Source organism: Molothrus ater, chromosome 18, assembly GCF_012460135.2.
Source record: "Molothrus ater isolate BHLD 08-10-18 breed brown headed cowbird chromosome 18, BPBGC_Mater_1.1, whole genome shotgun sequence".
Lineage (NCBI taxonomy): Eukaryota > Metazoa > Chordata > Aves > Passeriformes > Icteridae > Molothrus > Molothrus ater.
Window position 1 is genome coordinate 14,363,720 of NC_050495.2, and position 23,838 is coordinate 14,387,557.

General features: G+C 44.0%; 1 protein-coding gene across 5 annotated transcripts in view; it reads left to right on the forward strand.

Moving 5' to 3' along the window:
- Positions 1-23,838, forward strand: part of MORC2 (MORC family CW-type zinc finger 2) — a 53,328-nt gene that overhangs the window by 8,386 nt on the left and 21,104 nt on the right. For 3 of the 5 annotated variants that reach the window (XR_004981201.2, XM_036393138.2, XM_036393140.2), the window contains exons 4-12: positions 730-798; positions 8,950-9,040; positions 10,521-10,629; positions 11,828-11,987; positions 12,069-12,180; positions 13,415-13,540; positions 17,764-17,843; positions 21,484-21,566; positions 22,422-22,507. Coding sequence is in view for 4 of the 5 variants with exons in the window: in XM_036393138.2 (XP_036249031.1) it covers positions 730-798; positions 8,950-9,040; positions 10,521-10,629; positions 11,828-11,987; positions 12,069-12,180; positions 13,415-13,540; positions 17,764-17,843; positions 21,484-21,566; positions 22,422-22,507 (916 nt within the window). In the remaining variant the exon portion in view is untranslated. Of the gene's footprint in view, positions 1-729; positions 799-8,949; positions 9,045-10,520; positions 10,630-11,827; positions 11,988-12,068; positions 12,181-13,414; positions 13,541-17,763; positions 17,844-21,483; positions 21,567-22,421; positions 22,508-23,838 lie in introns of those variants that run through there. The other 2 variants (XM_036393139.2, XM_036393141.2) reach the window with 2 other exon arrangements.

Consider the following 23,838-nt stretch of genomic DNA (forward strand, 5'->3'; position numbering starts at 1 on the left):
AGCTGGGGAGCTCAGCCTGGAGAAAAGGAGATTTGTGGGGGGCCTTCTTGCTCCTACAGCTCCCTGACAGGACAGTGCTGCCAGGTACAGGTTGGGCTCTTCTCCCAGGTAACAAGTGACAGGAACAAGAGAAAACAGCCACAAATTGTGCCAGGAGAAGTTTAGATTGGATATTAGGGAAAATTTCTTTACTGAAAGTGTAGTCAGACACTGGAACAGGCTGTCCAGGGCAGTGGGGGAGTCACTATCTATCCATATTTAAAAAATGTGTAGATCTGGTGTTTAGGGGCATGGTTTAGTGAACTCAGCTGTGTTAGATTTGTGGTTGGACTTGATGATCTTAAGGGTCTTTTCCAACCTGAATAATTCTATTGTTCTACCATTTCTTCTGTGCTATAGTCCCTGTTGCCTTGCAAAAAGGAATACCTTTACAAATATCTTGGGGAAGCAATTAAGTCAGCCTTCACCAGGGGTCAGGTGAAGTGAGTTGCTCTATGTAGTGAATGCTGAAAAACTCCACTGACACAATACAGTTTTGTAGCTCAGTTTTGTAGTGAAGAAGTTCTTAGTCATTCTGTAACAAAAATCTGGTGCTCTTTCTTACAGCTTAGCCATATTGCAGGTTTAAAAGTCCTATTTGTTGTGTTACTTTTGTTGTTAACACTGATCCCATTTTATGGAACTTTTAGCTTCTGCTTATGGGAGCAGTGAGTAACTCTTCTCTTGCAGAGCAACGAGAGGACCTACGAGGTGGATTCATGCTATGTTTTTTGGATGATGGAACAGGAATGGATTCAAGTAAGTGACAGAAAGTTACACCTGCATTTGCAAGCTGAGGTTTCATGTTATGGTTTAAGTTGAATTAACAGCTTAGTTCCATTGAAAAGGACATGTTCCATGCGTCTATACATGTTTCTACCTCTCTACTTGCTCTTTCACACCATATTACATATCAAACCATTTACCTCTTCCATTGCAGAAAACTAATTAGTCAAAAGAAAATTGTTTTGCTGCAATATAGAGTTGGGTCAGCCTGGCTTGAAGTTTATCAGTACACTGAAGTTGGCCTTGGGGCTGAAAGGAGAATAGTGGAGCAAGAAGGGGCACAAGCACAAGGTTTGCTGGCATAAGCTTTTTCTCCATCTGGCTGCCAGATGATCAGTGTATCTCAGCTCTAACCAGAAGGTGTGCCATGGCAGAAATTGAGGTTCTGCTTTGAAAACAGTTTGCCGTTGTTTCATCATGGATGTTGTGTTGGAGATCAATACTGGACAATATAAAACCTTAGTAATATGATAATATAGCAAATGTATTTCTGCCTTGTAAGAATTGCTGTAAATTGATGTTGTATCTAGCAGGAGAAAGCCAAAAGCTTTTCTGCTCTACTTTAGCATCAATGAACAGCACTGTCAACCCACCTTTGAGTCTTGAGGACTGGTAAGTCATCCTGTGAGGAGTTCCATACAGGGCAGCAAAATTGGGTGAAACTGGGAGGTGAATATGGAGAAGACAAAGGAAATGTAATAAGCAACAACTAACATTTTTGCACTGATTCCTCAGTACTTTAAGTTCCTCTTGTGATATTTTCATAGTTCAATCCCAGCTGGCAACTCAGTCCTACACAGCGGCTTACTCCAGCTCCACTGGGATGGTGGAGAGAATCAGAAGGGTAAAATGTGAAACCTTAATGGGTTGAAATAAAGACAGTTCAGTAGGGAAAACAAAAGTTGTGCACGCAAGCACAGCAAACCAAGGAATTCATTTGCTACTTACTGTGGGCAGGCAATTGTTCAGCCACCCCCAGGAGAGCAGGCCTCCATCATGTAAAACAGTGACTTGAGAAGACAAATGCTGCAAGGTCACACATGCCTCTCTTCCTCCTACTTCTCCAGCTTTATCTGGTGAGCGCTACACCAAGATGCATGAAGCTTGGAGCAACCTGGTCTAGTGGAAGGTGTCCTTGCCCATGGCAGGGAGTGGAACCAGATGGTCTTCAAGGCCCATTCTAATCCAAACCATTCTGGGATTTTATGATACTGTCTGGAATCCCTTGGGTCAGTTGGGATCAGCCATCCCAGACTTGTCCCCTCCCAAGTCCTTGTGCAACCCAGCCTGCTTGCTGGTGGTGCAGTTTGAGAAGCAGAAAGGACCTTGATGCTGTGTAAGCTGTGTTCAGCACTAATGAAAACCATGTATTACCAACACTTCTCTAAAATACAGCCCCATGCAAGTTAGCATGGAGAGATTGAACTCTATCCCAGCCCAAACACATATAGATACAAAGCATTTCATTCAATTTAATTTGTGCTCTGATACACAGATTTGTGACTTCCATAAAGGAATTTGGTTTGAACTCTAGGTACCTTCTGTATATTCTTTGGAATACGATTAAGGATGCTAAACGTGTCTCCCAAGAGTACTTTTCTGCCATCAGTTTAGCTGAAGGAAACACTAAAGCCCCATCCATAAAAAAATAATCTGAGGTTGAAGTGTGGCCTTCTGATAGTTCTTAGGATCAGGGAGAGGAAAATAGGACCTTCTCTGCCTGTGTGTTTCTCTGGAAGGTGCCAGATGTCTGTTCTAATGCCACAGAATTTTATGGCAGCTTTTATACCATTATTGCTTCTGTAGTGCTGGTTTTGTGACAAAATGGGATTTAAATAATGGCTATTGTCTTGGTTTAAGACAATTTAAGGGGGATGCTCTGAAATGAGTTATATCCCCTTAGTTTTAACCAATCCCTTCCCACAGGAAATAAATGTGTAAAAATAAGTGAAAAAATAACAGTTTACTAATAAGCAAAACAGCAATAGGCACAAACTAACAGTAAATAATCGCTAGATACAAAATTGCTAAATGTCATGGACTCCCTGGGAGCCAAGAGAAACTCAAAATGGCAGTGACACCTTTCCCCGAGGTGACGCTTGCTGTGGGCAATTGTGTGTGGGGAGACAAAGGGAGGGCAGCCCTCCCTCTTACCTCTCTGGTGGCAGCAGCTCCATTGATGTTTGCGACTGACATGCTCTGGCTGCTGGTACTTGGTCAAGGACTAGAACCTCTGGAAGGACTTCACCTTCATCTTGGCGGCGGATGGCAGGGCAGCCAGCTAAAGTGGCTCAGACTCTGTGACTCCTTGTGTCAGCTGGCTGCTGCTGGCAGCTGCAGCAGCTGCAGGGACTGGGGCCTCTTCACTCCTCCTAGCACCTTGCTACAGCTGCAGACAGATGTTGCAAAATTCAGTCTGAAACAGTTTTTGATTATGACATGCGCGGTCCCATTTTGTAGCAACAGTTGCTACTGTTGTGAGCACAGAAAACCTACCTGAAACAACCCCCTCTGGAGGTCAGAGAGGAACAGAGGAAAAAAAACCCCAAAGCAGAGCAACTGCCTTGAGCAAAAGCTATGAGGGGAGAGACGAAGGTCTGCCCAAATGCCTTGACTTGAAAGAGCTTGCCACTCGCCGCTCCCATCCCTGTGGTTCTGATTCTGGCCACACCACTGGGTCTTAAAGTGACTTTCAATTTTGAGCACGGATGGATATGAAATACAATAATATTTGGGTTACTTAGGACAGCTATTAAGTGGCTTCTTTTTGACTAATCTTTCAGCTGAATGTTGAAGAATTTTATCCTGATAGCCTGAAATGCTTAGTGAAGAAGATTGGCAGATACTGTGCCTTGCAGGGATGTTTCACAGTGCTATGCATTGTGTATAGAAAATACCATGTAATTCAGGTCCTTTGACTGTCTTGATGCTGGACCAAGGGCAGCCAGGTGGAAGCTCTGTGTGCTGCACCATTTGCCTGTCAGCATGGACAGAAGCAGCTAAGGAGAGTCTTTCATTCAAACTTGCTGCATGGAACCAGGGGCTCTCTGGTTCCATCCCTAGCTGTAGGGATATGAGCTTTAATTTCTCATAATGCAGGGTTTACCAGTTTTAAAGATATCCTGAAGATCTCCTATCTGACTTTAAAAGATGTCAGCAGAAAACTTTTTATTGGACTTTTCTCCCTCAATACAGACTTTGCTTCAACAGAAATCATGGATCTTAGGAGTGTTTTATTTTTGTGCATGATAACTTCAATTAAAATTATTTTTTTTGTACATAAAGCTGACATGTTAAAAAGAATACCTCCATGACTTGCTATAGTGCTGTTGTAGCCCATGCTAGCATGGGATCTTCCCAAGTCAACTGAAAGGATGGCTTGGAAGACTGGATGGGGCACCATCTGGGGATGATGAGTGAGTAAACCCAGTTGCGTCTGGGCACTTCTAAATGGAGGGAAGAGCTGAAGGGCTCAAGTTAACTGTTCCAGTAACAGTTTGTGTTACTCTGTCTTGTTGCTGTTCTCTTTGGTCTTGTTCTGTCTTGGGCAATTCTAGATTTGTCTGGCAGGCTCTGAAAATGGAGGGGTATAGTGAGGCAGTTGGTCAGATTTGAGTGCTCTGTCTGATGGCTTCGGATTAGCAAGCCAAATGACAACTCCTCATTTCTAAAAATTAGGGATGTTTGTCAAGTGATTCCTGCTGCAGTTGCATTCAGTACTCACTGCTTTGGCTCTCTTAATGATCACTCTGGGTTGTGTGGTCTCAAGATCAAAAAACATTTGTACTCAAGCTGGAAACATCTCACATTGTAGTCGTGAGTTATCATAAGGTCCAAAGATTCAGTGATGTTACAGGACAGCTCTTTTCAAAGGAACCATCATGTCCTGCAGAGGGGTATCAAAATTATAGAATCTTCTGAGTTGGAAGGGTGGGATTTTGGGGTGTCCTGTGCCTAAGAGCGTTGTCCAAATGCTCCTGGGGCTCTGTCAGGCTTGAGACCGTGACCACTGCCCTGAGGAGTGTGTTCCAGTGCCTGATCACCCTTTTGGTGAAGAACCTTTTTCTAATTTCCAATATTAATAAATATATTATTATCCAGTAAATACCCTCTGCCCCCAACACAGAATAATAGAGAATAATAGTACTGGTCCAAAACTTTGGCTCTTTTGTAAGGAACTACATAGGAGTCCATAGAAAACCAAACAATAGATTTCATGCAGCACATCACATTTCTCATACTATCAGTGAGATCACTACTTAGGCTTGAAATTTTATCTAATGCCTGGCTCTGAAAGTGCTGCATGAATTTAAAGAATCAAAATACAGGTTGAATGATTCAATGAATCAACTTGTAGGTTGAGAAAGTATAACAACCAGTTTAGGAAGTGACTAGTTTTATTCTTAAGCAATTGAAGAAAATAAGTCTCTAACTGGCATTTTCATCACAGAAGTGCTCAGGTTGGAAAGTACCTCAAAGATAATTTGTTCCAGCCTTTCATGGAATAGGTGATTTAGCACCCTGTCTCTCCAGTGATGGGGGACTCCACCACACACCTGGGGAGGTTGTTCTAGTGATTGATTAAATGACTGACTGATCTCAAAAGAATTTCGTACTTATTTTAAGAAGAAACCTCTCCCAATGCAACATGTATCTCTTGCCTCTTTTTCATGTGGCTCCTAGGGAAGGGTAGCCTTTGTAGCTACCTTTCAAGTACTGTAGTATTATGATGAGATTCCCCCTGGGCCCTCTCATCTCAAGGAAGGAGGCCTAGTTCTTCTCATAGGGCAGTTTCTGCAGCCCTTTGATCATCTCCTTTGCACCCTGTTCAGGCTGTCTGCATCTTTCTTGAATTGAGGAGAACTGGGCACAGAACAACAGGTGGGGCCTGACAAACACAAAGCTAAGTGGACTAATCACATTTCCATCTCTTTGTCAATGTCCCCGTGGATACAGTCCAGGATCCTGTTTGCCTCAATTGCTGTTGTGAGACACTGCTGGGTCATACTCAGCTTGTTGTGCACCAGGACCCTTCCAGCAAGGCTGTTCCTCCCAACCTGCAGGTTCCAGTCTGTGCTGGGCTCTTAGGTTATTTAATCCCGGGTGCAGGACTTCACAGTTCCCTTGAACCTCAGACACGATCTTGCTTGCCCACTATTTCAGCCAGTCGAGGTGTTTACCCCCATCAATGAAGCTGGTGAGAATTCAAAAGCACCCCACTGTCCATGTCCTGTATGGAGATGTTGAGCAATATGGGGCACAGCGTCAGTCCCTGGGGTCTCTGCTCGTGACAGTCTGTCAGCTGGAGTGAAAACCATTGATGATCACTTCTGAGCATGACCCTTGAGCCAGTTCCCTACTTGTTTTGTATACCACTTGCCTGGTCTGTGTCTCCCCAGTTTGTCCAGGAACACGCTATGTTGAACTGTGTCCAACACTTTGTTGAAGTTCAGCCAAACAACACCCACTACTGTCTCCATATGGACAGGAAGTGCTGCCTTGTAGAAGGTGACCAAATCAGTCAGGTGTTACTTGCCTTTGTAAATCTCTGCAGACTTAGCCCAGTTACTTGCCTTGTCTGGCTTCTAATACTTTTTAAGAGGGCTTGTTCTGTTGCTTTTTGAGAGATTGAAGCAAATACATCAAGTCTTGCTTTTTTTCAACTGTGTTTTTGAAGTTTGGAAGCTCAAAACAGCTTTTGTTTTAATGGAAGCAGTTAATTAAATAGTAGTGTTTTGGTTGCATTATTAGTATTTTAGTATATAGTATTTCCTATTTAGTATTTTAGTAGTTGCTTTATTTTTATTTAAAAACACTGTTTATCCAAGGTTCACAATGGTGAGGAACTGGAACTCCAACTCCTACTTTAGAGTGTGTACACACTTGTGTGTGTAGACAGTGACTCTTGGGGGCCACTTTCAGGGGAGCAGTCTACACAATTCTCAGGAGAAAATGTCTCTTTAACCTTGTTTAAGGTTAAATCTTTAACCTAAACATTGATGTTTCCTATAAAGTTAACAGATTTTTCAAACAAATTACAGGAACATATATCAAAGCTATTTGTCAGTCACTGTCTGTTTCCAGTCATTGCCCCATGTGGGGTTGGTGTCCTGTGTTTGTTACAGTCACAAAGGACCTCACAGCTTTTCCCTTGTTCCCCTATCCTCAGGAAAGTTCAACTTGACTTTAGGCTAATTTCCCCCAGGTCATGAATTAAATCCTGCCATCTTGACGATCTCGAGTGAATTTCTTCAGCTTGTTTTTTCTCTTCTTTGTTTTGCATAGATCTCCCTTCTCTATTTTTCTTGCTGGGGAGTTTGGCTTTTTGAAATCCAGTAACTCTGAGGCACAACAAAACAAAAATAGTGTGCCAAAAATAGCTTTAAGTAGAAATACCCTCCAGAGCCTATAAAGAGCTGGGGAAAAAAAATTGTGTCTTTATTCTTGGGAGGATATAAATATTAAATCTCTCCTAAAGACAGCTTGGAGAGAGGTGCTAGCTCACATTCCCCTCTGCTCAGTATCACCTTCATCCCTCTGACCTGAAAGAGGAGTCATAATAGGGTGGTTTCAGACATCCAACATTGAGTGATAAACCATCTGGTCACCTTTCCTGAGAGAGGAAGTGCTTTGGATAATTACTCTTTACCCTCTTTAGGCTTTCTAAAAGTTTCTTAAAAATAGTTACTGAAAAATGTTTGTGGAGCAAAAAGATTCCAATAGTCCTTCTCTTTTTAATATCCTGTATCTACTTTCCTTACCAGGCTTTAAAAATAACACAGTAATAGTAGTTAGAGTAATAATAATTGGATGATAATGGTGATGATCATCATCATCACCACCATCCTTAGCCAGATCTCAAATACAAGACATTCGAGTGTTTTCTTTGTTTGGCTAGAAAATATTACAGTAGGCCGAAGAGAAGGTAGAGGTACCCTTATCCAGTCCAAAGCTGTTTCTGGAATAGCTGTGGAGTTCCATTGAGAACAACTGCAGTTTAGGCAGCAAGGTGTTTGCACAGTTGTTCTCCTGTATTTGTATCTTTAAGTTTCAACTGAAAATGGTGTTCTGACACCAGCTCAGTGATGTCATGTCAGACCAATGGTGTTAGTACTGAATATTTTAATGTAAAACTGGTCAATGCTGATAGGCCTGTGTATCTCCTGCATGCTGAAATCTAGCTTGTCCATGGGCTCAGCCTCCCCACAGTTGCCTGGTGGGGTGAATGATGTCTTGTGCTCCCTTATAGCTTGTGTGTATCCATTTGTTTTTAGCCCTCACAGTAAGGCACTTTGTGTTCCTTGTCTCTGGAATTAAACTTTATTTCTCCCAGTAAACTCTGGTGAAATGATTATCTCTTGGGGGAAGGGAAAGGAATTTGTCCTAGGGATGATGTTAAAAGTCTTTATCTCTTGAACAATAGAAAGGCTGAAACTAAAAATGACCGACCCTCTGAGCTGTAAAGCCATTGTGTCCTTTCATTTTGTCCTGTGCTAATGAAATCCTATGCTAATTGCTGTAGGACCTGCTTGTGTTGACTTTCTCCCCAGCTGTCCTGCTGCCAAAGTTAGCTTGTGTCCTACTAGTGCTTTAATTAACCAGACTGTTAAGTTCAGCACTGTGAAGAAATAGCAGTGTTTATTCTGGATTTCTGACCTTTTTAATAGTCCTGACATGTGCTCTAGTGCCAGTGCTCTCAAGTGTGTGGTGTCAGTGGGACCTGGGATACAACAGACCCACTGCATCCTAGGGTCTTAATTTATAAGAATTGACAACTGTGATGGACACAATAGATTATTTTTGTGGATTTTTTTTTTTTTCAAAAAGAAATGTCTTCATGCAGTTCAGATGGGACAGTGAACTAGACTGAAACCTAAAACTCTTTCTGTCAGCATCATGGCACCTGTACAGATCTTCTGGTAACATCAGTGCCCTCAAGCAGTATGTGTCTCACAGGGCTCTGTGGTACAGCTCCAGGATGCAGCTTCACCTTGGGCTTCTGGCCTCTTTTCTGGCCTATTTCCAGTGGTGAAGAAGTTACCTCCCTTCTTTATCTAAAAGATGTGTCTGTGTGTGTCTGTACACTGAAATAAGCCTTTTCTGTTCCCCTGTTTCTTGTTGCAGATGAAGCTGCCAGTGTTATCCAGTTTGGTAAATCAGCCAAGCGATCACCTGAGTCCACTCAAATCGGGCAGTATGGAAACGGCTTGAAATCGTAGGTACAAGAGCCAGCCTCCTGAGGTTGGGGAGGTCATAGTCCAGATGATCGATGTACTTTTTGCTCAGAGGTGTATAGCTTTCTTCACAGAAAAAAACCCCAAAAAACAGATGAACTCTAAGATCCCCTGCTTTGGTAGACAGGAGCTCTCTCTACATCTGCTGTAGTTCTCCAGTGGCCAAGAAGGCTCTGTACAACTGACAGCAGTGATTTGGGACTATGTTTGCACAAGGCAGAGGGTACAGGTAAGAGCTTGGGGAAAATAACAGAAGAGCTGGAAACAAAATGGTCATCTCCCTGTTACAGTCAGGCAGCAAAATAGTGCTTCAGCCTCCCAACAGGAAAGTTATCTGGTGCAAGGCAGATGGACTTAAACCATTTCTTTTTGTTCTCAAACCGAACAAATGCAGGGAGAAGGGGAATGATGGAAGCAATGAGAGGAGGGGTAGGATTAAGTGCAGAGGAGCACAACACCGGTTGGAGTGGATTTGCTAGGAAAGAGGAAGAAGTTTGCTGTGTCTTTGGAAAAGTTACAGGTCTTTGTGACTTACTCCGGCTGTTCTGCTTTGTGCTCACCCATGTGCCTTGATTATATGCATCCTATTGGGAAATCAGTGGGACTCAGTAACCTGGGGGGAAAAATTAGGGGATCTTGAGACACTGTCAGTTCAGCTACAGTGCAGGACAGATCCCAGATCCTGACTGTATGCTTCCAGGAGAGATCTCTGTCCTTTCTTAACCTTGAGCAAGAGATGTACTTTATTACATCAGAAAAATGCTGCCTGAAGCCCCAGCATATGCGAAAGGTAGGTTGTGGAATTGCTGTTGTATGGACTTAAGGCAGTCTGAAGAGAAATGCGCTGACATAACACCAATACTTCTTTCGATGCAATGTTCATTGTTACCTGTTAAGGTGTTTTGGATGAGCTTGGTAACAGGATAACTTAGGAGAATGAGGAGAAGGAAGGGACTGTCCCTTTTTGTGACAACAAGCTGCTAAGCTGCCTTAGCTGAAGTGTCAGTAAGGCTTTAGTTAGGTTAGGAAACGAATTTTCTGTCTCCAGACTGCTGCACTTGATTCTGGATACAGTGAAATGAGGAATGTGCTTGCTTTCTCACTGATATTTCTGCTCAGAGATTTGAAGGTTATTGTCACATCTCACCTCAGTTGTCTTTTAAATTTTTTTAAATTTCTGTTTAAACTCACTACACAGCATGAGTCTGCAATGCTGTGCACCTTTTAATTGTGACTGGTGTTAAATGTTTTGAAACATTGTAAAAATGCCCAGATTGATATGCCTTCTGAAAGGAATGAGGTGTTTAGAGAGAAATGATAGTTGCTGTTTCAGCCCTTCTGCCTAATCTGGTTTTGGCATCTCATAACTGAACATAATGGGAAGAAAGCTCAGTAATGTGGCCTGCATTCTGAACAGTGTGGTGCATCAGGTGTAACACACAGTTTGACCTCTGCCTACAGGGGTTCCATGCGGATTGGGAAGGATTTTATCCTGTTCACAAAGAAAGATAACACCATGACTTGCCTCCTCTTATCACGGACGTTCCATGAGGAAGAAGGCATCGACGAGGTTTGCATGTGCTTCTTGTAATGAACTAATATAGTGAATGCTGCCTCATCTGAACTTGCCTAGCTCTTACAGAAGAGTCTGTCTCAGGCCTGTTTGTGACTCTGGTGGGATCAGGGTATGGTTTTCTTTTAGCATTATGCTGTAGGGCTTCTGCAAAGTCAACACATTTTTTTCCTTTTGGTTTTAATTCTAATTCAGAAGTCTCTAGAGTAGAGCAAGTTTGAAGGGCTTATTTCAGTCACTTAAAGGTGTGCTTATGCTAAGTTCAGGACATGCCCAGACATCTTGCATTTTTCTTTTCTCACAAAATTTGAGCTTGAGATGTATTTAATTTTACTGTGCTGATATGATTTTGTGTAGAGAACTAAAGATGTTTGAAGTTGCTACCCATGGGTCATTAACTGCAGGTGTGTCTTCTTACAGATATTTTTGATTTTTAATAAAAAAGTCAGTATAGTTCTACCTATGAAAAACTTGTATATTTTAATAGATAACTCAGGCATTGTTGTTCCAGGCAAGGTTGATAATTTAAATTTGCACTGGGCTGGTATCTCAGAAAGCATCTTCTGGTATGAGGGAGGGATTGAAGGGTGAAACTGGGGAGGGTCAGTGCGTGCTGGTAGCCAGCCCATGACTGAAGCAGGTTGGGAAGAGTAAAGTAAATCTAATTCCCACAGCAGCTCTGGCTACTTTTTTGGCTTGACCACAGTTCTGGGATGGGATTTGTGTCCTTGATGTGCAGCTGCAGTTTATAATTCTGTCTGTATTTTTACTCTACATGGCAGAAACCACCTTGCTAGCATCCTTTAAAAAATCAAAGACTGAGTTCGGGATAAATATGAATGAAGGATATCTGAGTTCAAGAGAGGAATTAAGCCAGAATGGGGTTTTTTTTAGTATTATGAAGGTTGCTACATGAGAAGGGGGAAAAAAAGCCATTGCGTGTGTGAGTAGCCAGTACCATACATGTAACTTGGAATGGTTCACTCTGAGTCTGGTATGTTGAGAAGGCAACTCAGAGGCTGGCAAAGAGGGTCTGTGAGTATTTGACAGACATGCAAACTACTGAAGAGCTGGAAAGGCCTCTCCTGATGACTTAGGGGCTGTCAGGAGGGGTAAGTCACTGGACCATGACCTGCAGGAGGGGCTGACTGGAGTGGGAAAGCCTGAGTCACTCTCAATACAATGGGATTTGCAGGTCATCGTTCCCCTACCCACCTGGAACGCACGGAGCCATGAACCCCTGACGGACAACATGGAGAAATTTGCTATTGAGACGGAGCTCATTTACAAGTATTCCCCTTTCAAATCAGAATGGGAAGTGATGGACCAGTTCAATAAGATACGTGGTGAGAAAGGTACATGTGGATGGTGCAGGTCACAAGTGAGATATTTGGGGTTTGGTTGGGATTCACCTGGTTGACTTGTTACTTTCTCAGGCACTCTGGTGATCATCTTTAACCTGAAACTAATGGATAATGGAGAGCCAGAGCTGGATGTGACTTCTGACCCTCACGATATTCAGATGGCAGAAACACCCCCAGAGGGAACGTAAGTGTGACTGGTGTAACAGGCCTTGATCAAATTTGGTGTAGGGTTTGGCTATATACTGTGTACATGGATTTTTTTTAAGATTCTCATTTTGTAGTGAATTAGGGAATTTAGAAGATCTGTAGTTTGTTCTTAAGCTGTTTGGGGTACATGTGTGTCAGCCCATGGGTGTTGTGTCTGTGTTTGGGATGAATGCCTGCAGTGGCTGATCTCAGCTTAGCCAAAGCAGAAAACTCAGTGTCCTTTAGACACCATAAAAAAAAGGAGCTCTAAGCTTTATGTTTAATTTTATACACCTATCAAAGATGTTTTCATCAGAATGAGAGCTGGTTGTGAGGCAGTGCTGCTCCCAAATTGCTGTTCAGTTTTGTGGCAAAACATGAGGTGCTGCACAGGTCAGCCTCTGGGGGTGGATAGTATGGAAGGCAGGTGGGGTATATCATCACATCTGTCAGGGACCACTTCTTCCTGTAGAGGGGCAAGAAGGATGTGCTCAAAGGGCAGCTGGAAGAGCACAGGCCCCTGTTTAGAGAGAGCTGAGTGTTTGCTGAGTTGATCACCTGTAGCCTGAAAACAAAAAACTGAGCTGAAATGAGCCAAATGCTTGGTTAAGTCCCAGAGCTCCATGAGCACACCTAGCAAGCTTTACGTTTTTGATGAGATTACGCGCTTCTCCTCTGCAGTGCTTGAATTTTCCATAGGAAGTTTCAGACCCTGTAAAGCAGCTCTGTCTATGTATTAGAGTGATGTTACGGAGCAAATTCCTTGGGGCCCTCTGAGGGTTCTCAGCATCTTTAATATGCCTGTTTGTAAGGCAGGTGTGATTGCCACTGATCACTGCCTCTTCTTTCTGATATTGTGGTACCATGTGTGTCAGTGAGTAGTGCAGGTTCTGAGGCAGCGTACCTGACTCACTGAAGGGTGGAAATGCTCTGAGTAGGTGGGCACACTTTTAGTGTTAAATAGGCCAGTTGATAGCTTTGGCCATTATTATCCAGATGTATTCAAACTTCCTCTTCAGGTTGCAGTAACACGATATCAGTTTCTTGTAGCAGTAGTTATGATGTACAGCTCAACAAAGAGTCTGGAGAAGACATAGGTCAAAAAAAATTGAAGAAAAGCTTTACTTAATGTAGTTTCATGGTAATTAAAACAGAAAGACCTTTTCTTTCACCTATCTGTTTTGCTAAGGGTATTTCTTGGGCATATTCTGAAGTAGATGTCTCTCTTGCAGCAAGCCGGAGCGACGCTCCTTCCGTGCCTATGCTGCTGTGCTTTATATTGATCCCAGGATGAGGATCTTCATCAATGGACACAAAGTACAAACCAAACGACTCTCATGCTGCCTCTACAAGCCAAGGTAAGTGTTGGATCCAAGATCTCTGGGTCTGTGGGACCATTTGGAATTAGAGAAGAGGTGTAGTGTTTTGCTCTCCATGTGTATAATTCCATTCCTAACCCTAATAGCATGGAATCAGACCATAAGAGAATGGCATGTGGTGTCGACATCGTGGGAAGAGAGATACATTGTGGAAAATTGAATGCCTTTGAAAGTTGCATGAGTCATTGGTGCAATTTGGCTCCCTTTCAGAGCAAACAAAGAAATTAAGATCCTGGTTGTATGAAATACCATATTAATATGAAACTGTTAGGTAACTATGTTGTTGTTGTTGAGCAGAAGGAAATACATATGGTGGGTGTTAGGATTATTTCCAAAAAGAAACTAGACCGAGTGCTTTGAAACAGTTGCTTTTATATGTAGCTAATCCAGGTTTAAATAGAGATTGAGAAAAAGCTTTCCCTATATTCCTTTTAGATTTCCTTAAACAAAAAATGTGACCGTGAGCTGGGGTGTGCTGTCAGTTGGCTGAAGAGAGACTGGAAAAGGTTACTGGGATGGGAGGGGAAAGGGAAACCTGTATTTCAGTCTACTTGAGGTGGACTCTCTCTGGGAGCACACAGTCTGCATTCTAGATACCCTGGCATAATTTATTTGAATCAAATAGTAGTAATTTTGTAGAGTATTTGTGGATTTTTTAGTATAGCATTTTGGGCTCACTCAGCCTACTAGGCACTGTTAGCAGCCACAGGCCAGTGTCACACCACTGACAGTGCCTGAAGAGCCTGGCTGGTTTTTAACTTAGGCTTCCTCAGCTCCTTACATGAGACTCTGTGAAATGGTATCGTGAACCTGACCAAAATAAAAGAATGTTACACACTCTCTGCTCCTCATGCTGGCCAGGCCAGTTGTTTCCCTGCGGAAGGCAGGGAACTTGCCAATGTAAATCCTGATTTACTGGATAGAGAATCTCTGGATTTCTTTATTTTTGACTGTGTTTTATCTACATGTGAGGGCCTTGTGCTGCTTCTGCTTGTGCTGTAGTTCATCAAAAGTACTAGGGAGAGAAACCGGGGGAGGACACAGATTTTTGTCTCATCAGAGACAAGCTTCTTGCGAGACTTATGGACAGGATGCCATCATTGTGGGTGATGCTGTCAGTGTCATGACAATATTAGGTGTCCCAAGTCACCCCAGATGTTCATCTACCTCAGTGTCTTCTTTTTCAAGTGATCAGTAGTCTATTCTAAGAAGCCCCAAGCTGATGTGTGCTGGTGGCAGGTGTATCTTACAGATCTGCTTGTGCAACATCTGAGCAAACTCCTGTAGATCTGCTTATAGTGACAGGCCAGTACAAATTCCTGAACATTGTAAAGACATTTACATTTAAAATCCCCATTCCTGCAACAGAGCAGAAAAGACTGCAAGGCCTTCCTGCAGAGCACAGTGTAAATCTTCTCAGTCTTGTGGCAATCATTGTGGCTTTACTGGGCCTCTCTGGAGACTGTCCAGACTGCTCCCTTCTGGCTGGACTTCCCAATGCCAGCTTTGGGCTCTAGAAGCTGCGTGGCCATCAGGACAAGCCATCAAAGCCTTTACTGTGGGTTCTGAGAGCCAGCACCGCTCTTGGGGTAGATGCGATGCTGTGCCCTGGGCAGGTTGAGGAAGCTGTCTTTTTCCTCAGGAGAGCTCAAATCTGCCTTTGCTGGCTCTTTCTAAAGGGAAAACCAGTAAATCAGTCCACTCTGAAAGTGGTTACTTTGCTTTTACTGCCATAGGTGTAGGGTTTTTTTTACATTTTTCTCCCTGAACCTGCTGAAAAGGGTCACTTACGCCCTCACTTTCCCTTTAGAGCTGAAGCCAGAGCTCAGCATCCCCATTTATCTACTAGGCTTTGAGTGCTCCGCAGGGTAATATTGGATTAATCCCTTGTATTTGTGCCAGCATTGTTTTGTGTGTGAGTGCACAGGGAAGGGACCTCCATTATGGTGCTCCTTTGGGGCCAGCAAATGTAGCAGTGATGCTCAGCTCTTTAGCATGGGTGTGTTTCTGGCCCAGTAGCCTGGGCCAGATAAATCCTGAACCTTCCTGGTCAAGCAAAGGGATGGGGAAGAGACAGTGGAGGTGCTGCTGCCTTACAGCCTTGGTGTGCTTCTCTGGGACATCTGAAGGGCTCTTTTCTTTCAGAGGGGCCTCCCTCCTGCTGTCAGTCAGGTTGCCTTTATCTCTGAAAGAAAAGCCTGTACAGTGGCTTGTCTGCAGGTTCCAGTGTTGGTGTTTGTGGACAATGAATAGAAATTCTCTGTGCATTTAGGGTACGTAAGTGCCTTTGCTGAAAAAAGGTTTTGCAGCCCTTGCACTGTTTTTCAGGAATAACAGTGCATCTCCTGAGCAGGACACTTGTTTTCTGTTTGTCACCACCCATGTTTCTGTGGGAGAGGCTTCTCCTCACCTTTCTGGAGCTGAAAACATCCTGGTGGCAGGGGCTGGCTGGTTTTGTGTGGATCTTTCACCAGCCTTTGCACTTGTGTTGCCACATTCCCAGCTTCCCTGGGAGTGGCCTGTGTCTCCTGAAAGATTGCTTCCATCTCTTCCCCGGTACCTGTTGGAGCTTGTTTAGCAATATGGGCTATGCAGATAGAAATAGCCAGGCCACATGCAAGGCCTGTGCTTCCACAAGGACACTCCAAGGCAGTTGGAATGAGTGTCTTGAAGGTTGTGATGGTTCACAGCGCCATCATCTAGGACATCTGACAGTTGCTTACAGTGTTCCCTACAGCAAAGGAGTGCTGCCCCTACGGTCCCCCCAAGTGCTGCCCTGACTGCTGGGCTGGGCATGGGGAGATAATTCAGCTTTGCTCTACTTCTCTGTCTTTTTATTTTCTCCTTAGAATTCAGGCAGGTGGGGGTGAAGTAATGTAGTTATGCCAACATGTTGAAAGCAGTCTGGTTTTCAGAGTGTACTATCTCCTGGCTCCAGATAGCTTTAATCAACCTTACATAGGTTAGAGATGATGCCACCAAAATCCTGACTCTGTAGCTCCTGACGTGATGAAATCACCAACTGTGATTTCTGGAAGTCTTAGCACCTGCCTCCTTTTTCCCCAGGGAGGAAATCCTTAAAAATAGCAGAAGATGTGTTTCTGGGAAAATGTATTTCCGGGAACTGTGCTTGTGGTATTAATTTTCTAGATTTGGGAGCAAGGGATTCCTGTTGGTGAGATTATGTCTGATGTCAGTACCACGTGTGCTCACCCACAGAAACAAACCTAAACAAAACTTTTCATAAGTACAAGGTTGTTTCTCATAAATCCTGACAGTTTATCTGCATTTGGGGGGAATTTTGTCTCTCATTAGGATCTAAGTGTGATTCCAATCAGTTGGTCAGTCAAGTGTTACATCTCCGTGTGTTTTTGCCTCTCTGTAAAAACAGCATTTCTCGTGGCTTTTGCTTTAGCTAAATACTGGAAAATTTAATCCCATCCATTTGGGATGGGATTTTCCTCTGGGTATATCCAAACCCTCATGTCTTAAGGTGATCTGAGTTCCTGCAGGCTCTGCTTGTCCTAGGTGTCATCTTTCCTTGTGACGTGCTTGGATACATGTTCATGAGCTTCTGCCTCACGAACACCAGTCTTTCACTCTGCAGCAGTCAGTGAATTTGGATCTGTATTTGGCATGTTAGCATACAGGGAAGGTGAAACAAGCTGCTTCATCTCCAGCACAATTTACAAGGTTATGAGTCAGATACAAAACACAAAGAAGTGTCCTGAAACTTGAAGTTCTTACTGAATTGTTGTTCTACTTTGAGATAGCCCTGTGTGAGATGGACCTGTCAGACTGCACCTGTGGACAGCTGTTCACAGGAAAGGTTATTTAGCTGTAGTGGAAGCGTTTTGAGAAGCTTTCCATATATATTCACTCCTCCTTTTTACTTCCGAAGAAATTATTTCTCTAAGTCTTGAGATTTATGACAAGAATATGGATATATTTCACCCCCACTGGTTAATGCAGAAGAAGAGAGGATATTGTGGTTGGAGCTACTACTAAAATATCTATGACTTAAAAAGATTTTGCTTAGCTTCATCCAAAAATGTCCGGTTCATGATATGTAAATCTCCTCCATTTATTGAATCTATTGGGAGGAGTAGAGTAGCATGTGGGGACCTTCTCTCACGCAGTGATGAAATTTTGATTTGACCTTACTGCTGAGTTTGCTGATTACTAAATTTTGATCATCACAGGATGTACAAATACACTTCAAACCGTTTCAAGACCCGTGCAGAGCAAGAGGTGAAGAAAGCAGAGCACTTGGCAAGGATAGGTGAGTCGTCAGGGTATGCATTCATCTGTTGCTAAGGGGAGGACTAAACCCTTGAATGGTGTGACCTGGGGTTGGCTGCCTCTGGGATCACTGAAATTGCTCAGGAACTGAATTATTGCAGCAACTACAGATGACACAGACTTAGGTTCATGCAATGGAAGGAATGTACATTGTTTCCAGAGACCATTTCATCATCTGAGTAGCAGATGTACAGGATAACCCTTGGAGTCCCAGCAGTTTTCCCCCACTCCAGCAGAAGCCTGGCTGAGCCCTGCCATCCTACAGTTCTTCTCTCACCTTTAAGATATTATGAGCTTTTGGCTATGTTTTCATTCTGCATCTTTCCTGTTAAGGCAGCTAAAAAAGTAGATTTTTATTCTGTCACTTAATGTAAAGAGTCTGGGGTCTGGGTCTACAAGGGAGCCCTGGTTTGTTTGGTTTTAATCCTTCCTGGCATACCTTTTGCCCATCTAATCTTCCTTTCCTGTTAAGTCCTATAATCCTCAGGGAACACTCAGTTTGTCATAATTGGTTATTCAGCATATAGAAATCACACAAGCATATAAATACAGCATTAAACTGTATTAGAACTGCATTAAATGTCCAGAAATATAACACAAAAAGCAGCATCCCTCCCTAACCCTTAATGCAAAAATACTATAGTGAAGGAGGAATCTTGGAAGTTGTGATTTATATGTGACCTGTATCTTCTGGTAGGTTTCATAAATCAACTACATAAATCACTTGGAGGCATGTGTCCTCTGTCCTGGTGTCAGAGCTGCTTTAGGCATGTCTGCACGTGGCTGCAGGTCATATATACAAGGGATGGTGCTGCATTCAGCCTCTACAGCATCACAGAGGGCAGTGTGATTGTGACCCTGCCCTAAAGAAAAGCAGCAGAGTGAAATGGTGTGAATTGCCATGTTCCCTGTTCCTCCTTTAGGAAGTACAGCCTGGCAAGATAGACTTGGTAAGATGAAGCTTAAACAGATTTTATTGTGTGCCTCAATCCTCATAGGTGAATTCATTTTTACATTGAGTCCTCTAGCCAGGGCATGTCTTGAGCACACACTCCCATTGCTTTTCAAGAAGATGCAAAGAGTAGGATTTAGAGAAGCTTCTTCCCTGAAGCAGTCTGTGAGGCTTTCATGACACTTAAAAGTGGAGTTCAGGGCACTGAAAAATGGTGTCCATTGTTGTCCCAGTGCTGAGAACAGGTCCCATTGGCCCTAAAATATCACACATTTCCATCACCAAACCAGCCTGGTGCCTTTGGGTGTGCAGGGATCGCTGAACCTGCAGTGTGTCCAGGGGGCCAAGAAGGCCAGTGACATCCTGGCCTGTGCTAAAAATAGTGTGGCCAGTAGGACCAGGGAAGTGATTCTTCCCCCCTGCCTGGTACTCAGCACTGGTGAGGTCATACCTCAAGTACTGTATCCAGTTCTGGGCCCCTCATTTCAAGAAGGACATTGAGGTGTTTAAAGTAAGTCCAGAGAAGGGCAATGGAGCTGGTGAAGGGTCTGGAGTGCATGTCCTATGAGGAGAGCTGGGGTGGTTTAGCTTAGAGAGAAGGACGCTCAGGAAAAACTACCTGAAAAGGAGGCTGTAGCCAAGTGGGGGTAGGTCTCTGCTCCCAGGCAGGTAGTCACAGGATGAGAAGACATAGTCTGAAGGTGCACCAGGAGAGGTTTAAGTTGGACATTAGGATTAATTTCTTCACAGAAGGGATTGTTGTATATTGGAATGAACTGCCCAGGAAGGTGGTGGAGTCACCATCCCTGGAGATGTTTAAGGAAGGACTGAATGTGGCACTTAGTGCTGTGGTCCAGTTGACATGGTGGTGTCGGTCACAGGTTGGACTCCATGATCTCAGAGGTCTTTTCCAACCTAATTGATTCTGTGATTCTGTGAACTGGCCCAGTGCTTTTGGTGTGCAGGGATCACCAAACCAGCCCAGTGCTTCAGGGAGTGCAGGGATCACTGAATGGGCCTGGTTCCTCTAGGGGAAAGAGGGTGCTGAGCAAAGGGCGTAGGACACTGTGGTGAAAACTCCCAGCTGACCTCAGACTGTTACTTGAAGATTGGAGCACACATGGAGCCTCCAGGACTAAAACATGCTCAGGGTATTATCCTCTGGGGCCTAAATCTTTACTTGTAGGAAAATAGATTTTATCTGTAGCACCAAGCTTTTTTGTTCTCCTGCTGGTAGAAATTATTAATTTCTCATGGTCTCCAGTACTCCAGAGGGATCATCGGGAATGATTTGCAGTTTGCTCTTTTAAACCCAGGAGTACATTGTGACAAATGGTGGGTCTCAGCTGAGCAAACAGCAGTTCCAGAATGCCAGAGATACCTGCCTACAAGGAATGTGTTGGAATCAGTCAGATTGAGAGATTGCTGAGTCTCTGGAAATAGCTTATGAGCTTGTGGAATCAAAACAGGATAACCAAAAATAGCTGGATAGGGAAGATGTATGAGTAGCAGAGAGGGGGTGCAGGTATTGTTTGCCTTGGCGTGAGCTATGCCATCCCTCAGCATGCACCCTTTGTATTGCCAAATTACAGAATCACAGGAGGGGATCTTAAAGCTCATTTTTGTCTAAAGTCTCCCTGAAGCCTTCTCCAGGCTGAACACTCCCAGCTCTCCCAGCCTGGCTCCAGAGCAGAGGTGCTGCAACCCTTGGAGCATCTCCATGGCCTCCTCTAGATGCTCTCCAGCAGCTCCAGGTTCTTCCTGTGCTGGGCCCCAGGGCTAGAGGCAGCTCTGCAAGTGGGGTCTCACCTGGACAGGGCACAGGGGCAGGATCTCCTCCTCCCCTGCTGCACATGCTGTGGGATCAGCCCAGGGCATGGAAAGTTTCTGGGGGCCAGAGCAAACAGCTGGGACAAGTCCAGCTCTCATCCACCGGCACCCCTAATTCCTTCTTACTCGGGACTGCTCTCAGTCCATTCTCCTTGCAGAAAATTAGGTTTATTGAATGAATCTTAAGTAATACCAGGGTGATATGTGCCTATCATCAGCATTCCTGTTTGTCTAGGAGAGAGGCAAAAAGGGGAGTTCCTTTTACATGGTAAGTTTCTTGCATGCAAGGATCACGTGCAGGGTAGGTTTTCCAAATGCTGGGTCCTATGTAACGTGTAGCACGGATTTGTCGTTTTTCCAGGCAAAATTTAGCAATTATTAGAGATAAAAGCATTTCTGAGAGTAGTCCTTTCCCTTAATCTTTGCAAGAAAATTACTTCTTTGGAACTCCTTTTCAAGCCTGAACTTAGTTTTGGTTTTGTGAGAACCTTTCTCTGAATCACATTACCAAGCAGAGCAGGCAGGGCCACAGGCATTCTTAGAGACTTTCCAGTTCCTTGTTGTCTTCCTCACAGATCCTTCCTTCAAATGTGCTTTTGCACAGTTTATCCCTACTGTTGTGCCAGTGTTGACTGGGACCTCTGAGCATGTTTAAGATGCCATGTCAGTGGGACCCTCTCATGTAAGGTTTGATTTTTGTACATTTTTGTGTTTCCTTTGTACCCTTGTACACATCAGTGCAGCAAAGGCTCTCTGGAATTGCTCTCTTTGGGTGAATGCCTGATGGTGTCTGTCTGTACCAAATGGCTGACAGCATCCTTGTCCCTGTATGTTTCAGCGGAAGAGAAGGCTCGCGAGGCGGAGAGCAAAGCCCGTGCCCTCGAGTTACGCCTTGGAGGGGATCTCACGCGGGAGTCTAGGGTGAGCCTTGTGCTTTTAGCAGCATGTTGTGTTTTTGAGCACCAAGGGGTGTTCGGAGCACTGGTGGTGGAGTGATGCTGACTGGGCAGCACCCCATGGCAGCATGCCGTGTGCTGGTTAAGCAGGTGGTGGCTCCAGTCAGCAGTGAACTTCCAGCAACATTTAGGCATCTCCATGGCTTCATCACCACTGGATGTGTTTCACCATCTTCACATGATGTGCAGCCCAAGTGAGAAGTGTGTTGGCATTCCCCTGCCTACACACTCAATATATCCTGTGTGAGAAGGTGACCTCCTGACTCCAGGTGCTGTTTGCTGACAGCCTCTGTGGAAGTGGCCCGGGGAACAGAACTAGAGCTATGGGCTTTTTGGCTGTTCCCTGCTGCCTGTGCAGCTGTCTCTTTGGCATTTGAGCAGGGGCTTTTGGAGAGGGCCTCTTTGCTTCCTTCCAGTGGGACTGTGGCTTTGAGGGGCAAGGCTGAGCCCTGGCGCCAGGAGTTGGGAGGAGGGCTGGCAGGGGCACCAGAAGGTCAGCAAGCAACACCAGTTTAAAATCATTGAGCTTCCTATTGGTATGTCATGGAAACAATAGTATCCAAGTGCCCTGTATGTGTCCTTGTGCTCCATTGCCACTGTTTTCAATTTCCTTAATCCTCTTTTTACATGTAGACATTTTCCTCCAAACAACCTAGCACAAGTTTGCCCTACTTCTGGAGTCACACTGGTTGTCACTGTCTACCAGTTGTGACTTATTTACACTTAAAACATTTCTCAGCTCTTCCTGAAAGAGCAGAACATCATAAATGGAGTGAATTTTATGAATTTCCCAGCTTGAGCATGCAATGCCTGTTTGCAGGTGACATTGCGTCAGGTCCAGAACTCGGCCATCACCCTACGGCGGGAGGCTGACGTCAAGAAAAGGATTAAGGATGCAAAGCAGCGGTGAGTGCAGGGGCTTCGAAACTCTGGAGTACCTAGGCTGTTTGCTCCAGGTGCTCATACAGCTCTCCTGTTTTGCATGTATTTTCGGTTCAGCTCAAAGCTTAAATATCCATGGGCATCTTATATGCCTGGGCTGTTACACTGAGCTGGGGCACTATTCTGGTTACCTCTGGCATTCCCCTCTCACCTGCTGAAAGACATGGTGGGTCTCTGGATTGGGTTGTTGGCTGTAAATATTTAACTGGTTTTCACATCAGTTTTTTTCACTCTTGCTTATTCACTTGCAGATGAGATTCAGGCTGATGAACAAATGTTCACAAGTTACAATGAAACAGCTTTAGGAATTTTAGGCATGCTTTCTAAAAAAAGCTGAGTTTTGGTGTAGTCGGTGCTGTGAAATCCCAAGGCATTCCTCTAGCTTAGCTCTGGTGGCACTTAACTTTGGTTTTTGATGTACTCACAGGAATATTTCACTCTTCATATACGTTTGTTTTGCATTTCTCAAATGAAGTGAAAACCAGAAACAAATGCTCTTAAAACACATGCTGAGTTTGAGGAAGTTGGGGGTTTGGATACAGAACGTCTCCATTCCCTATGTGTATGCATGCCCATTTACATGGCTGCCTGGGTCAGAACTATCGCAGACTTGTTGCCAGAGGTAGATCTAGTGCATCTTAAGTGCTGAAAAGAAAGAAATAAATACAGCTTTAATTTAAAAGTGCTAGAGCTAGGATCTGAATGATACAGAAGCTTGTGAGAGAGCCTGTTTCCTTCAGCTTCCACATACTTTTCCATCTACACCTTTGTTCTTTAATTCTTGGGTTTGGTGACATTAGTGTGCAATGAAAAATTTGTGAATTGTCTTCTGCCCTTCCTGCCCATGGGCAAAATACTTCTTCCTGTTGCTAAGCTGACCGGCAAAAAGCCACTCTGGGCAGGTACATGGCTTTCCCTGTGTCCCTGCATTCGTCGCTGATGATCAGAAGCAGATCAGAGGATTATGCTTTTCTACAGCATTGTACTTCATTCAGAAAACCAAAAAAAAATCCTGAAAGATGTGTATAATAGGCACATTAGCTTCTATACTAAGCAATCCCTGTTGTCTTTTGGAAAATTCTTGAGTTACAGAGGATGTCCTAGGACAGTTTTCTGCTGTTTCCCTGATGCTGGGTGCATCAATGAAAGAAGTGCTTTCAGGTTTCCAAAGGCTGTGTAAGATCAGGTTGGCTCTGAATCCAGACAGTAGGACAGGTACTAAATTTCTAGTAATTAAATCCCTGGCTTTTGACCCACCACTTCATTTTCCATGGTTTGGATGATAATTTTACTTC